Source organism: Neoarius graeffei, chromosome 12 (genome assembly GCF_027579695.1).
Source record: "Neoarius graeffei isolate fNeoGra1 chromosome 12, fNeoGra1.pri, whole genome shotgun sequence".
NCBI classification, from domain to species: domain Eukaryota; kingdom Metazoa; phylum Chordata; class Actinopteri; order Siluriformes; family Ariidae; genus Neoarius; species Neoarius graeffei.
Window position 1 is genome coordinate 82,873,918 of NC_083580.1, and position 17,083 is coordinate 82,891,000.

The 17,083-nt window shown below is 41.0% G+C and overlaps 1 protein-coding gene across 4 annotated transcripts in view; it reads right to left on the reverse strand.

The window, feature by feature from the left end:
* rad50 (RAD50 homolog, double strand break repair protein) overlaps window positions 1-17,083 on the reverse strand; it is a 75,369-nt gene that overhangs the window by 22,808 nt on the left and 35,478 nt on the right. For all 4 annotated transcript variants that reach the window (XM_060936583.1, XM_060936582.1, XM_060936584.1 and 1 more), the window contains exons 12-22: window positions 15,302-15,459; window positions 14,717-14,892; window positions 14,201-14,438; window positions 8,744-8,933; window positions 5,864-5,990; window positions 5,371-5,564; window positions 5,149-5,259; window positions 4,657-4,749; window positions 4,450-4,563; window positions 4,180-4,307; window positions 3,605-3,829 (exon numbers count right to left, since the gene is read on the reverse strand). In XM_060936583.1, the coding sequence (XP_060792566.1) occupies window positions 3,605-3,829; window positions 4,180-4,307; window positions 4,450-4,563; window positions 4,657-4,749; window positions 5,149-5,259; window positions 5,371-5,564; window positions 5,864-5,990; window positions 8,744-8,933; window positions 14,201-14,438; window positions 14,717-14,892; window positions 15,302-15,459 (1,754 nt within the window). The remainder of the gene's footprint in view (window positions 1-3,604; window positions 3,830-4,179; window positions 4,308-4,449; window positions 4,564-4,656; window positions 4,750-5,148; window positions 5,260-5,370; window positions 5,565-5,863; window positions 5,991-8,743; window positions 8,934-14,200; window positions 14,439-14,716; window positions 14,893-15,301; window positions 15,460-17,083) is intronic.

The following is a 17,083-nucleotide window of genomic DNA, read 5'->3' on the forward strand; positions in this document are numbered from 1 at the left end:
TTGGGAGAGCTTCACAAGGAGTGGACTGAGGCTGGTGTTGGTGCATCAAGAGCCACCACGTACAGATGTCTTCAGGAAAGGGGTTACAACTGTCCCATTCCTAATATCAAACTCCTCCTGAACCAGAGACAGCGTCAGAAGCGTCTTACCTGGGCTAAGGAGAGAAAGAACTGGACTGTTGCTCAGTGGTCCAAAGTCCTTTTTTCAGATGAAAGTAAATTTTGCATTTCATTTGGAAATCAACATCCTAGAGTCTGGACGAAGAGGAGAAAGGCTCAGAATCCAAGGGGTTTGAAGTCCAGTGTGAAATTTCCACAGTCTGTGATGATTTGGGTTGCCATGTCATCTGCTGGTGTTGGTCCACTGTGTTTTATCAAGTCCAAAGTCAATGCAGCATCTACCAGGAGATTTTAGAGCACTTCATGCTTCCATCTGCTGACCAGCTTTATGGAGACGCCGATTTCCTTTTCCAGCAGGACTTAGCACCTACCCACAGTGCCAAAACTACCACCAAATGGTTTGCGGACCCTGATATTACTGCGCTTGACTGGCCAGCCGACTCGCCAGACCTGAACCCCAGAGAGAATCTATGGGCTACTGTCAAGAGGAAGATGAGAAACACCCGACCCAAAAATACAGACGAGCTGAAGACCACTATCAAAGCAGCATGGCCTTCAAGAACACCTCAGCAGTGCCACAGGCTTATCGCCTCCATGCCATACTGCATTGATACAGTAATTCATGGTAAAGGAGTCCCGATCGAGTACGGAGGGTGTAAATGAACACACTTGTCACAAGTTGGACATTTCTGTATTGTAAATCGTTTTTGATTTATCTACATTCTAATAACCTGAGATACTGGATTTCTGATTTTCATGAGCTATAAGCCATAACGATCAAAATTAAAACAAAAAAGCCTTGAAATATTTCACTTTACATGTCATGAACACAGAAGATATGAAAGTTTACCTTTTCAAAATAAATTACAAAAAAAAAAACCTCACAATACTCTAACTGTTTGAGATGCACTAGTACATTAACTGTGCTTAAAAGTCAGATCCATTCCACAAATTTCAGTGTTTCCCACAGACCAGGTAGCAATTTGTGGTGCTCCACTGTGCCGATGAGGGAATCGTGCGCGGTGGTGTCGTGGCGGTCGGTGGAGTCGGTCATTGGGGTGTATAATGCAAGGTGTTTACAGCGGGCGGTGTTCAAACACACAGTATTTTTCTTCAGAGTCACCTGCTGGGACTATTTTAAAGCTACAAGAAGCATTTGAGATTATTCAGTTCAATTTAAATTCTTTTAAGTTCTTTAAGAGAAGACAGCTAAAACAATTTTTCCCAGAACCCTGCCTGGTTTCATTCCTTAACCCAACTTTACATTACAGGGCAGGCCATTAGTTTGCTGGGCTTGATGTTGGTGGAAAACCTGTCTTTTAAATTTATGAAAATTACTCACCAACATTGAAGTTAAAGTTTAGTTTTTACTAGAGATGCACCGATTGCAATTTTTTGGGCCGATTCCGATTTTCCACGGAGTGTGACCTGCCGATACCGATTTTGGCCGATTCTGATTTCATTTTTTTTCAAACCACTTCACAGCACACACAAAGACTATTTTCTTTTTATCTTTTCTTTAATAGAACATTCTGCCAGATTTTCAGTAATAAATTCAGTATATAATTCAGTAATAAAAACACCTCAAAGGTTGAAAACAAACAAAAAGACATTGCTCTTTGTAAAATCTTTCTTCATGTTTGGTATTAACATATTAATTCCTGAAATAGGAAATTCACACAAACATTTTTTTCTTTTCCCATCCAATATCTGGCACAAAAACAACTTTCCCCTCATATATTATTTGCCTACTGCTATGGAACACACTTTCATAAGCCTATTTAGATTTGAAAACGTATGCCTTATAGAACAACCCATTTCTTCATTCAGTATCAAAATACAAAAATAATTTCCAGTCATACTTATACCATAGCCATTCTATCATCTTTGTCAAATGTGTATTTGTAGAGTAATTTCCAATGGAATCAAGTGCAACCAAGGCTGTAAAACAAACAAAAAGACATTTTTTTCTCTCTCTTTGTACAAATCTAACTAGATGTTTGGTAAGAGGCTAATGTATTAATTCCTGTACTGGGAAATTCACACAACCACAAACATTTTCTTCTTTTCACATCCAATATCTGGCACAAAAAAAAATTCACTATATTTGGATATCCAAATATAGTGATTTTTTTTGTTGTTGTTGTTGTTAACAGCGCGCGCCGGAGCTCGTTAGGCGCGCAGGACTGACACTGCTCTGCGCAAGCGCAACACAATCGCACTAGAAAGCATGTTCAAGCTGCCAGTGGAGCTGCAGTCTTTTTAGTTGCGAATTACGAGTATTTCCACTTTCATCTCTGTGATACACAAGTTTTGATCGGCAGAAAATCGGCATATTTTAATTTTGCCCGGCCGGTCGCCGGTCATGGCCGATCACGTGAAAATCGGCCGATTCCGATCAGCAGCTGGTCAATCGGTGCACCTCTGGTTTTTACCTTAGTTTTTTGCCTTTTTGGTGGCAATCTTTCAATCATTCTTTAGTTGACATTCAAGGAATAAATTGCAAAAAACAAGCTGGAGGTTTTTATTTTAAATTGAACTCAACACTTACCTCAACCAATACTAAAATGAAATAAATAGTATAATGTAACAACAAAATAAGAATAAAATATCATAATTAGATGTAAGAAACCACTTAAGGTAACACCAAGGCAACTAACAATAATGAGAAAGCATTACCCTAATTGGTGCAAAGCCTGCATGCCCTATCAGAACATTTAATTCTGCGTGGCTTCCTGAAAAAAACCTCCAGCGCCCTATTGTAAGGGAAGTCATTGCTGAAGCGGGATAACCGGGATAATGCAATAAGGCCGGTTCCTCATGTAAAGCTGCTGCTGTCTGCATCAAAATTGGTTTATAGCCTGACTCAGGGATTTCCGTTTCCTGTAAGCCAAGAAGGCTATGATAAAGCTCATCACGAGCACGACGTAGGCTACCTTTTAAAATAAGCGGTCGGAAGGCGAATCGGGAAGGCTGCGTTATTTTTAATTAGCGCAACGGATTTTTTTTTTTTTTCAAAAATCGCGAGTCTGATTGTGTGGCGCTAGGAATCCATTGTGTGGCGCTGCGCCACACAATGGTCTATGTATGGGAAACCCTGAATTTAACTGAACTTGTTGATGGCTTGCAAAAGCGTCTGGTCGAGGTGAAACGTGCTAAGGGACCTTTAACCAAATATTAGGTGGCTGTATGTATAATCCTGACCGTGCTGGTTTCAGAAAAACACCAAATAGATTGAAACTTATGCACCAAATTATTTTTTTTCCTATTAAAGATGTTATACGACCATTCTGCCACAGAAATTGAACAGTTCAAAGAAATCACTGAAAGCCCAATATTACCATGACATTCATGTCCCTGTATTTAAAGTTCTGACCTCAGCTGTATTCACTTCACTGCTGCTCGACTCGAGCATGGCGGTCCAAGTATAGTTTATTCGGGCATCTACCCAGGAGGCTTTAACAGACTATTCACCAATCACTTACTGGTCTAGTGCTTTATAGTAGATGTCCAGGTCCTTGTTCGCCAGCTCAGTGGTCCTCATGATTATCATCTTGTTCCGGAAGCTCTCTTCAGCCTGGCAGTACTGATCCTCACGAAGTTCCTTGCGCAAACGCAGGATCTCCTCCTCAAAGCCCTTCTGTCGTCCCAAAGCCACACTGCGTTGATTCTTCAGGTCCTCTACCTTCCGTTCCAACTCCCGCCGCTCACTGGTCAAACAAAATACAACACAAGAAATGTTTGAAACATGGAGGCACTAGTCTGGAATCTGGCAAATAAATAATGGACCACATTTTAATTCCCTCTGCTCCTTTTAAACAAAACGTTCACTTCATCCACCTTGGCTACAATACCACTCATAAAAAGAAATTATACTTACAGCCCAAAAAGACAGGTTAAGCTACACTTAACTAAAATGTGAGGAAACAAAACCTTTTTTGTCTCGCTGCCTCAACACACAGAGCATTACAATGCAGTGGTAAAGTGAGTCACTACAATGGTAAAAATAATTTAAGAAAAATTCAATTAGAGCCACACAATAAGAATAAAAGCTAATTACTTGCGCAGCTCTATGACCTTCATGTTGCCCATCTCCTTCATTAAGACCTCTCTTCTCTTGCAGACCTCCTTCAGCTCTTCCACACGCTTTCTCAGGGTCAGATTATCCTGAAGCCAGCGCTCTTGGACCTATGAGCAAGAAAGAAGCAAAACTAAAACCTCATTTCTCTTTCACTGACTCACACACCACCCATTTGTATTGATGATGATTAGAGAAAGTAGAGATTAGAGAATTAGATTAGGAAAGAGGATGATCAGACAAAGTCTGTACCTTTTGAGTGTCTATATCTTGTCGGATATTGCCCATGTCTTTGTTGATTTTCTCTCGTTGTTTCTCAGCTTCAGCCAGCTGAACATTTATCTCCTGAAGTTCTGCCTCTTTTTGCTGAATAAAGAAAAACAAATAGGAAATGTAAGAGAATTTAAGAGTAACAGAAAGTGACAGTAGAGAAAACACTGGGAGAAGTGAATCTCGTACCTGCTTGTAGTCATCTTTGCCTTCTTCAATGTACTTGGTAATTTCTCTTTCTAAAATGGCCAAATTTTTAACTCTCTCTTTAATAGCATCAATCTATGATAAATCAAATAAACATATTAATCATTTGAAATGTAATGGCTACTGTTGGTTTTAATACATAAAGAGGACACAATAAACCTGAATACACGTTCTATATCAGCGTCATTGTTTTTATTCATTTCTAATTCTTATCAGGCCTAGTGAAGAGATAAATACAGACTGAAAACAGCAAAAAGTGAGAACGTGAACAAGGACGCTCTAGAACTGAAAAGCTGAGCCATTTGTAGTGATATTACTTGCATATACTGTGATATTACTTTATGTTGTCTTCCCCCGCCCCAATTAATTTATTATCCATCTGTACATGGACCATTTAAAAAAATGAAACATGGCATAACCTTGACCACCACACTGACATGGTAGGTATGGTATATAAACAGAAAAGTTACACACCTTCTCCTGGCCTTCACTTTGTTTCTGCTTTCTGCGCTCAATCAGATCCTGCTTTTCATGCTGGAGCTTCTCTAAAGTGATGGCTAGTGGAGAGACCTGCTCTTTAGCATCCTACAGCACACAAATGGTAAAATTATTAGAACAAAACAAACACTTTCATTCAACTTTCTCCTGAATACAAGACAGAGTATTTCATGAAGCAGGAAGAGAAGCTAGCGCTACCCGTATTTCTCTGTGCAGTTCCTGAATTTCAGCACTGAACTCCACACACTGCTCTTCCAGCTGCTGCTGCTTCTGCATGTTACTGGAAACCTGAAGCTTTTCAGCACAGACCTCATTCACACTACTCTTTAAGGCCTGTATCTGCTCCTGTTGGTCCTGGATGAGTTTGCGTTTCAGCTCCATCTTACTGCAGGCTGAGATCAGAAACAAAAACACATCAGAATGATAAAGAACAGGACACTGTGGAAACCTGCATTCAGACCAAGAACAAGGTGAAGGAACTCTCACTAAAAAGCAGAAAATACACATTCCTTTTAGAAATAATGCACTCTGCAGTACATGTAGACAGAAGGTTATGGTGGAGATTTATGGAGGAAAAAAAAATGTAAAAACTGATAATGAATTCAGGTCTTTATTCTGATTTGTGCAGAATCCATCAGTTAGTCCAGTTCACACGTAGGTGTATTTGGTGTTAAATGCTCAGTGCTCATACTGGTATCAAGGCGATGTTGGACTTCCTGTTTCTCTTGGCTGACGTGCTGCATTGTGCGGTTCAGGTCCACTCCCTGAAGCTTGGCTGTATGCTGTGCTATCTTCCTCTCCACGTCCTTCAGATCCAGCTACAATGCAACCAAAGTTGAACAAAGTATCAAAACGATTGCATTGCGAAGAGTTTTATAAAGGTTTAAAGGCCATAGTGTTGCCTGGTTTGTTTATAAAAATCACTGATTGGTAGCAATCTGAATCTTCTTAGTGCCACTGTAACATTCACCCAGACACAAACACATTCACTGTATTATAATACAACCGTATTTCCAAAAAAAGTTGGGATGCTGTGTAAACCGGAATTAAAAAACAGAATGATGATGATTTACAAATCATGGAAACCCTAATATTTAATTGAAAATAGTACAAAGACAACATATCAAATGTTGAAACAGACGTTTTGTTGTCTTTTTTTTTCTTTAAATACATGCTCATTTTGATGTCAGTAACATTTAAAAGTTGGGACAGGGGCGTGTTTACCACTGTGTTGCATCACCTCTACATTTAACAACACTCTGTAAGTGTTTGGGAACTGAGGAGACCAATTGCTGTAGTTTTGAAAGAGAAATGTTGTCCCGTTCTTGCCTGATATACAGTTTCAGTTGCTCAACAGTTCGGGGTCTCCTTTTGCCGCTTTTCCACTACAAACGCGGCTGAGCCGTGCCGTGCCGAGTCGAGCTGAGTGGGGCTGTTGGAGTTGCATTTCGACTACAACCGCGCTGAACCGTGCTGGCTGGAAGTGGGTGGACACATTGGGTGGAGTTAGCGAAAGTGGGTGGACGTCATGTGATGCCGTTAAGCAGCGCAAACAGTGACATCAGTGACAGTGGCGGAACAAGTCAGAGCCGGGCCGGGGGCGGGGCAAATGACCGGGCCCTTTATTAAAGCTTATCATGACATCATTTTAGGCTACAAAATGTCCGCAACTGCGGTGTTTACCAATTTCAACACTACCGGGTGCAACTATGTTATTTAGTACATCAAGTCCTTCAAACGAACATGTAACTCAGAAACAAAAAACATTAGGATACTGTACATGGCTCATAATAAAACATCAATAGCCTATACTGCGCACATTATTTGAAGGGCATACGAATGAGCGCTCAGAGGTTGCAACGCTGACAGGAAGAGTCAGAAATAAAAGGAGGGCGGTGCAAACCTCACTGAATGCACTGTGTTTACCAATTTCAACACTACGGGGTGCAACTATGTTAGTTTGTACATTAAGTCCTTCAAACGAACATGTAACTCAGAAACAAAAAAACATTAGGCGACATACTGTACATGGCTCATAATAAAACATCAATAGCCTACTGCGCGCATTATTTGAAGGGCATACAACGAGCCTTGCGCTCCGCGAACTCATCCACGATGCTCTGTATGTCACTGATTCAGTGAGCTTTTCAGCGGTAGTCTCACGACCCGGATAGTAAACAATAAACATGGAGGACATGGAGTCGTTAGTGTTGCTGGTCTCGGTGCTGTGGCTTGTTGTCACCGACAACGCCAACAGATACTGGCAAGAGCGTATAGATGAGGCGAGGCGCATAAGGCTTCAGAAATTCTCGTAATTCATAATTATTCTTCTTCCGGGTTTGCGGTGTTTACAGATCCCAGCGCGCTCGCGGGGCGTGTGTGGGCATGTGAGGACACTCCTCCTCACCAATCAGTGCACAGGGGAGTGTCTGCTCACGCCCCCAACCTCAGTCGGCACGGTTTGGCTCGCTTCAGCCCCACTCCAAAACGGTGCGAGTTTTAGGGGCTAAGCAGGGCTGAAACGAGCTGAGTCGTGCTGGTTTTTGGTAGTCGAAACGCGAGCCGTGTCGGGCTGAAGTGAGCTGAAGCGAGCTGAAGTGAGCTGAAAAAGGGTAGTGGAAAAGGGCCATTTGTCGTATTTTGCGCTTCATAATGCACCAAATGTTTTAAATGGGAGACAGGTCTGGACTGCAGCAGGCCAGTTTAGCGCCCAGACTCTTACTACAGAACCATGCAGTTGTAATATGTGCAGAAAGCGGTTTGGTGTTGTCTTGCTGAAAGAAGGAAGGCCTTCCCTGAAAAAGATTTTGTCTGGATGGCAGCATATTGCTCTGAAACGTGTTTATATCATTCAGCATTAATGATGCCTTCCCAGACATACAAGCTACCCATGTCATGTGCACTAATGCCCCCTCATACCCTCACAGACACTGAATGCTTTTGAGCTGTGCACTGACAACAAGCCGGATGGTCCCGCTCCTCTTTAGCCTGGAGGACGTGGGGTCCATGATTTCTAAAAAGAATTTCTACTTTTGATTCATCAGACCTCAGGACAGTTTTCCACTTTGCCTTAGTCCATTGTAAAAGAGCTCAGGCTCAGAGAAGGGGGCGGGGTTTCTGGATATTGTTTATATCTGGTTTTAACTTGCATTTGTGGATGCAGTAATGAAGTGTTTTCACAGACGATGTCTTCAAAAATTTCTTCATTTTACTACCTGATATGTTGCCTTTGTACTGTACCATTTTAAATGAAACATCGAGTGTCCACGATTTGCAAATCATTACATTCTGTTTTTATTTACAGTTTAAACAGCATCTTGACTTTTTTTGGAAACATGGTTGTATTAAATATATTAATTAATAGAATTTGTATTGTGTAAAAAGTACAGACAGTGATATATTAATACACTACTTTCAGGGTGGGACTTACATATAAAATACTACACATAAAATAATTAAATACATAACATCTAACAATGAGCTGAAATTACACCAGAGAAAACCACAGAATATTTACTGCAATTACTGAAACACGATAAATTGATTTTATAAGCTCAGAGTGACCTCAGACCTGGTAGCGATCCATGAGGGAAATGTCCTGTAGGCAGGCTTTGGCCGTGTCCTCCTCAGACATCAACAGAGACAGCAGACTCTCCTGCTCCTCAATGTCTCTCTTCAATTTCTCTATTTCACGGTTGACACCCTGCAGTTTATTCTTTAACTCTGGCAGATCCTTCTCCTGCAACTCTGCAACAGACTGTCTGTATGTGGAACAAAATAAAAACAAGCTGTAACATGACAGCCATCTACATACTACTTTCATATTTTCAAAAAAGGCTGGCAAAAATAAAACACCACTAGAGTGGCAAAACAAGCGCTAAACTGGCTGGAGTAATTTTGAAAGCGAGAAGTCAAAATATAGTTAGTTTTTTTTTTCTTTTTTATCAGACATCTAGTTTTTAGGTTTGTTTACCTGACATGTTTCGACGTACGACTGTCGTCTTCCTCAGAGTGTCACCGGATGTTATTGGTGACGCATCTTTTATCAGCTGATGTTTCCGAAGGCGTGGCCTTCCTGTCTGGTTTGACAGGCCGGTCACGCCTTCTACTGTCTGTTCGTCCCCTGCAAGATGGCACTCCAGGTATGGGAGAGCATGTATGCTCCCTCATCCCGGTTGATGGTCCTCGGGCTTCGCTTACGGATCTCCATGGCCTCCCTGATCCAGCGCTGATGTTTGTTATCTTATGTGCGGATGACTCTGGCATTCCCCCAGTCCATAATGTGATTTTCCCTTTTGCAGTGATCTGTTATGGCTGACTTATAATTTTCCTGTTGTGCATTTTCTTTTATTGTTCGGGTTTGTCTTGTAGCTGTCTCCTTTTCGCACTCTTTCTTATGTTCATTTTTTCTTGTGTTGAAACTCCTTCCTGTCTCCCCGATGTAAGTTTTATTGCATAATTGGCATGGAATCTCATATATGGTGTTGCGTGATGCGTCACCAATAACATCCGGTGACACTCTGAGGAAGACGACAGTCGTACATCGAAACATGTCAGGTAAACAAACCTAAAAACTAGATGTCTGATAAAAAAGAAAAAAAAACTAACTATATTTAATATATGACATAATGAACGTAATTGAAAGAAGTCAAAATAGTACTGATCCTAAACGGAACCTGTACACCATTTAAACATGATTGATATTGACAGTACAAGTCCTAATTATAATAATGCACAAGTGCAGCCACCTGATTAGTGATCATAAGTAGCTTTAAGTGGTTAAAAGTCCAAAAGCACATCAAATTTTATTGCACAGGAGCAACCAATATAGCTCTCAGGATGTGACGCGAAGTTGTTGATAGCCAGGTACCGGAAGTTAAGTGTAGCCGATGTAAACATACCTGTGTAGGGACAGTCACAGTCCCGTCTAGAACTACAAATCCCATCAACTAACTTCCGCGATGCCCTACGTCACGGCTGGGCGGGATCACCTACGTCACATCCTCCATGATCCTATAAGTGACCCGGTTACACTCAAACTCGCTCTCTCATACAGACATATAGAGACACCCCCCCGCTCACCGGACCATCCGAAATCACGACTTCTGCCTGGCAAGAAAGAAGACTCAACGCGCTTTCGCATATACCACTGGCTACGGTAAAAAGTACCTAAGTTGCGTCGTCTCACTCAATCAAGTTACAACCGGTTTATTTGTTTATTATAAGTAACGTTACGACTGCAGCCCAAGCAGTTAATTAAAAGTTAGAAGCGACTGGATTCCTTCTGACTTAATCGCTGTGCACATTGTTTGATCAGAGACTTTTCCTCACGAATGACGAAGTTCGGACCAAGGAAACCTCTGCGCTTTTACAGGAGCGACCCACGAGCTTCTGTGAACCCTGCGAAACTTCGGGACATCTTTGTATTCCTACATAGGAGCAAAATACTGGAAGTAAGACTGGCATTTGGGCAAATTAGTCTTAGGAATTAGCTTTATGAAGTAGTGTGAATTTAAACTCAGAAACTGTTTAATTGTGCACACTGATCATTGTGTTCTACAATTGTTCTCTCTCCATTGTTTAATAGATAGGTTGTTGCATGCTTTTTCTCTATCCTTTCTAACACCCTTAATTTCATTATTACACACACTTTGACTTCATCAAGATTTCAGGGGATTTGGTAATGTTATAAGTTGGTGGAATTAGCAACCACGACGAATTCCTTTGTCTCAAGAAGACCACGAGGTGATTCTCCCTTCCCCCAACACCTTAGATAACATTCCAAACTTTACAACATCTCTCTCCCTCTCATACACACACGCACACACACACATACTACCTCACTGTTTTGCTGCTGACCATATTGAATGTATTCAACTGCTATTACCCATTTAGTATCATTGTTATAATAAATTCAATTATTCTGTTAAACTGTGCTTGTCTGTTTTTGCTGCTGTATCCTTGAAGTCACAGAGAAAGGACTATCCACGTCTGGTAAATGATTTCAGCAGTAAATCATCAGATGATTGTAATGATGAAATTGGTGGTGCTTTACAAGCGCGAAACTGGGAAGTCAGGAAAAAGGGTTCGGCAACGACCTGATGCTGACGTGGAAAGTGTGCCAAGCTGAAAACTGACACTGAATGTGTTTGTTATAAAGAGCACAAACTTTTGTGAGATACAATACAAGCACAGTCACTGAACTATTTCATGGTTAAACCCGGTTTGGAAACGTATGATTCTCGCACAAGCTTGTGTTGGAAATGGATGATATACAGACCACGATGCCCAGATATGTGAGGGCCAGCAGCAGATGGAGAATTCAGAAAATAGGCAAGCAACCTACAACCCCGATTCCAAAAAAGTTGGGACAAAGTACAAATTGTAAATAAAAACGGAGCGCAATGATGTGGAAGCTTCAAAATTCCATATTTTATTCAGAATAGAACATAGATGACATATCAAATGTTTAAACTGAGAAAATATATCATTTAAAGAGAAAAATTAGGTGATTTTAAATTTCATGACAACAACACATCTCAAAAAAGTTGGGACAAGGCCATGTTTCCCACTGTGAGACATCCCCTTTTCTCTTTACAACAGTCTGTAAACGTCTGGGGACTGAGGAGACAAGTTGCTCAAGTTTAGGGATAGGAATGTTAACCCATTCTTGTCTAATGTAGGATTCTAGTTGCTCAACTGTCTTAGGTCTTTTTTGTCGTATCTTCCGTTTTATGATGCGCCAAATGTTTTCTATGGGTGAAAGATCTGGACTGCAGGCTGGCCAGTTCAGTACCCGGACCCTTCTTCTACGCAGCCATGATGCTGTAATTGATGCAGTATGTGGTTTGGCATTGTCATGTTGGAAAATGCAAGGTCTTCCCTGAAAGAGATGTCGTCTGGATGGGAGCATATGTTGCTCTAGAACCTGGATATACCTTTCAGCACTGATGGTGTCTTTCCAGATGTGTAAGCTGCCCATGCCACACGCACTAATGCAACCCCATACCATCAGAGATGCAGGCTTCTGAACTGAGCGCTGATAACAACTCGGGTCGTCCTTCTCCTCTTTAGTCCGAATGACACGGCGTCCCTGATTTCCATAAAGAACTTCAAATTTTGATTCGTCTGATCACAGAACAGTTTTCCACTTTGCCACAGTCCATTTTAAATGAGCCTTGGCCCAGAGAAGACGTCTGCGCTTCTGGATCATGTTTAGATACGGCTTCTTCTTTGAACTATAGAGTTTTAGCTGGCAACGGCGGATGGCACGGTGAATTGTGTTCACAGATAATGTTCTCTGGAAATATTCCTGAGCCCATTTTGTGATTTCCAATACAGAAGCATGCCTGTATGTGATGCAGTGCCGTCTAAGGGCCCGAAGATCACGGGCACCCAGTATGGTTTTCCGGCCTTGACCCTTACGCACAGAGATTCTTCCAGATTCTCTGAATCTTTTGATGATATTATGCACTGTAGATGATGATATGTTCAAACTCTTTGCAATTTTACACTGTCGAACTCCTTTCTGATATTGCTCCACTATTTGTGGGCGCAGAATTAGGGGGATTGGTGATCCTCTTCCCATCTTTACTTCTGAGAGCCGCTGCCACTCCAAGATGCTCTTTTTATACCCAGTCATGTTAATGACCTATTGCCAATTGACCTAATGAGTTGCAATTTGGTCCTCCAGCTGTTCCTTTTTTGTACCTTTAACTTTTCCAGCCTCTTATTGCCCCTGTCCCAACTTTTTTGAGATGTGTTGCTGTCATGAAATTTCAAATGAGCCAATATTTGGCATGAAATTTCAAAATGTCTCACTTTCGACATTTGATATGTTGTCTATGTTCTATTGTGAATACAATATCAGTTTTTGAGATTTGTAAATTATTGCATTCCGTTTTTATTTACAATTTGTACTTTGTCCCAACTTTTTTGGAATCGGGGTTGTAAATAAGATAGATGGGTTTTTAATCCAGTGTTCATTTTAAATTTGCTTTTGAAAAAAATAAAATGGGGTTATTTACCAACACATTTTACACTCCTCAGGAGCTCTGCTTTTAGGTAGTGGCATGTGCGCACATATATATCTTGACATTGAAAGTTTGACAGTGAATCAACACGGGCTTTTATTTTTTAAAGCAAGGCAGCATTTTTGACCTAAGCCTAGCTCTAGATTTAACAGTCTCTCCAACTTGTAATACATGCCAACTAATAAATTAAAATGTTATGCCTTTCTCGCATTTCTTCTAGTTAATCGGCTTGCATGGCCTGAATCCCTTTTCTGTGGACAGTGTTGGAATATTGTTGGCACAGCATTGGGTTTGAGTCTGACACGGCCTGCGTAGCCCAAGAGGTCGGCCTGTGGATTCCTTTCAGAGCAACTGCACTCAAAATACTCCTTGCAAACGACAGAATTTCTACCAGAGGAGAGTGTTTCTAAAGTGCGACATGTTCAAGTTGTGTAGCCACTGTTTAGCAAGTTATGTTGCTCAGTTGTTGGCAGTGGAACACAGAAAAATGCTTTCCCTCATCACCACATGTATTATTTTTATAACCATAGGCTTTGCACGCCACCATTTTTCTACACCCACCATGTTTTGTACATCTGGCTACATTGCAGTATCAGGAGCAGCAAGCCAATCAAGATACAGGAAACCCATCAACAATACTTTGTCATGCTGACCTTTGACACCGCCCACAAAATGGCAATACGGCTGAAGTGGAACATAAGTGAGCAGGAATACAAAAGATTTTTAAAACACTGCTTTATGCAACATAGTGTGACAGTACAGGGGAGTCACAATGCATTTGTGCAAAATGTGTAACATTTCTAGCCTGTGTTTATTTTTTGCTGCAGGTTTCCTTAAATAAAAAAAAAAATAAAAAAAAAAAAAAAGCAGGCTGTGCTGATTTAATAATCTTGCAACAGTAACATGTAGGCCACAAGGGCTGTGTTGTGACGTTATGTGGCCAGATGACAGCTGTTTACATGGGCCACATCAGTAGCTAAAGGAAACGTACTGACCTGACAGGTTTGAGGGCCATCATGTCATCACGCTTGCGCTCCTTCCTCTTCAGATCCTGTTCCGTGTTTTTTAGCTTGTCCGGCACCAGACGCAGTTTGGACTGCATGTCATTAATGACGTCTTGGAGCTCAGCCTCTGAAGGGAAGACACGCTGACACACCGGGCAGCATGGCTCTCCTTCCTCTGTCAGCTGGCTGATAAACTGGGTGTACACAGCCGTGGCCCCTGCCAGCATCGCTGATTAGAAAATTGAAAAGACGACAAAAAGAGGGAGAAGCAAAATCCAGGCAAGAAAGGAGAGGAGAGTGAGGGAGATGGTGGAAGAGAGAAATATTGCTGTGGAATTTTCTCATGCCTCAGATCAGTTAAACAAAACTAAGCAATACTGTGAATATTTTGTTTAAACTTTACCAACAATTTGAATTGAAACATAGCTAAAATTAAAAATGACTTTCCAAGTAAAAGGGACTATGTTTCCCTTAAATGTATGACCATGCTGATCTTCCACAGCATACCTCTCTGCTTGGAGCACTTCTCCAGGTCATCCTGCAGTTTACTCAGATCAGACTCAAAGTCCTGACTTCCACACACATTGAAGAGCTTCTCCTCATAGCTTGCCAGCTGCTGCTCTCTGCGTCGAATCTCAGCTGTACAGTGACTCTTGTTTTGCTCTCTGGATGCCAGCTCCTTACTGTGTGTTAAAGTGAGGCCAGAGCCCAATGAGAGAGAGGGGGAAAACACTGAAGTATTCTCCAGGCCAAGCTAACGTCTCATTCCAATGGCTCATCTCAGAACACAGTTATACTCTACACTAGTAGCCATGTGTCTCTCGGATACTGGATGTATAGCTTCTGATTATGCACAGAACACCTGTTTTCCCCAAACCTTATTATATCCTCCTAAGTTTTGAAACAAGAATGTCATCAGGCTTTGTCTTTAGGCAATCAGTGAATTTGTAATGAAACTTTAAGAATAATCAAAACTATATATATATTTTTTTAAATTAGTGTCTCATCTGGATATCCAAAAGAATGAAATAATTATTCCAACACAATATACAGGTGATAACTGAAGGGCATGAATGTGATCTTGAGACTCACTTGAGCTTGCTTAGCTTCTCTCTGATTGAGTTGATCTCTCCAGATTTGTTATGAATCCAGTCTTCAAGCTCTCTCTTGTTAGGAAAGTGGCCCAGTAGAGAAACCAGATCTTCATTGTGCCTGGACCTGATCTTCCTTACTTGATCATCTTTATCAGTCTAGATGCCATAGTTGAAATACAAATAGTTCCCATTTTATTTATATTTCCCAGCAAGAATAGATTCATTTTATTTTACCCTTGTTACTACTTTGCACTGTCCAGGCTTGGTGGTTAAGTCTCTGGGTAACTGATCAAAAGACTGAGAGCTCAAGCCGCCACACCACTAAGCTGCCACCACTGGGCAAGCACAGCTGTTCAGCTTGGCCCTTAACCCTGTCTGTTCCACAGGGCCATATCATGGCTGACCCTGCACTCTGACCTCAACTTCCTAACGAGTTGCCATATGCAAATAAAATAAAATAAAATAAAATTCAAGGTACTGTAATGTATATGTGACAAATAAAGGCTTCAAACATGAGTAATGAATAAGCATGAATACCTGCCATCTACGTCAGTTAAGGAGTAGAATACTGACAATGATTAATTACATTACATGGCATTTCACAGACGCTCGTATCCAGAGCGACGTACAGTGATTGCAAAAGTCAGGTACACGAAGTGCTGAACTTCTAGACTTCTAGTAATAATATATGCACCTCACCACGCTACTGTATTAAACGTACTTTCACGTCAACTACTGCACAGAGCTTTGTAAATGATCTCCCAGAGTTATCAACTTTGATTGGGTCACTGTCAGCCCCTGCAGAACTTGATCAGGCAACTGAATGCTTAGAGTCAACATTCCGCCATACTTTAGATAATGTAGCTCCTCTAAAAAGGAAAATGGTCAGAGACAAAAAATTAGCACCCTGGTATAACGATGACACTCGCACATTAAAACAGACCACTCGAAAATTGGAACGTAAATGGCGTCAAACAAAATTGGTAGTGTTCAAATTAGCGTGGAAGGAGAGCTTCCTGAAGTATAGAAAAGCTCTTAGTGCTGCGAGATCAACATATTTCTCCTCCCTAATAGAAGATAACAAAAATAATCCTAGATTCCTATTTAATACTGTAGCAAAATTAACCAGGAATAAGTCCACTATCAACACATGCACACCTGCAGTATGGAGTAGCAACGACTTCATGAATTTTTTTAATGACAAAATTGAGAATATCCGACAAAAAATTCAAACTACTAATTTAAGGTTAAACAATGAAAGTGACCTTGTAGTTAACAATATAACTGTATCAGATCATCAGTTAGAATGTTTTACTCCCCTAAAAGAAACTGAATTACTTTCATTAATCTCTACATCAAAAGCCTCAACTTGCGTACTAGATCCCTTACCGACACATCTATTCAAACAGATAATGCCTGGAGTAATTGAACCGCTTCTAAAAATAATAAATTCTTCTCTTATGATTGGCTATGTACCCAAATCCTTTAAACTAGCAGTTATCAAACCCCTGATTAAAAAACCTGACCTTGATCCCTGTCAGCTGTCCAATTATCGGCCAATATCAAACCTCCCCTTTATCTCCAAGATCCTTGAAAAAGCTGTGGCACAGCAGTTATGCTCATATTTACATAGGAATAACATCCATGAAATGTATCAGTCAGGATTTAGACCTCATCATAGCACAGAGACAGCACTGGTTAAAGTAGTAAACGACCTACTGTTGGCGTCTGATCAGGGCTGTGTCTCGCTACTTGTGTTGCTTGACCTTAGTGCAGCATT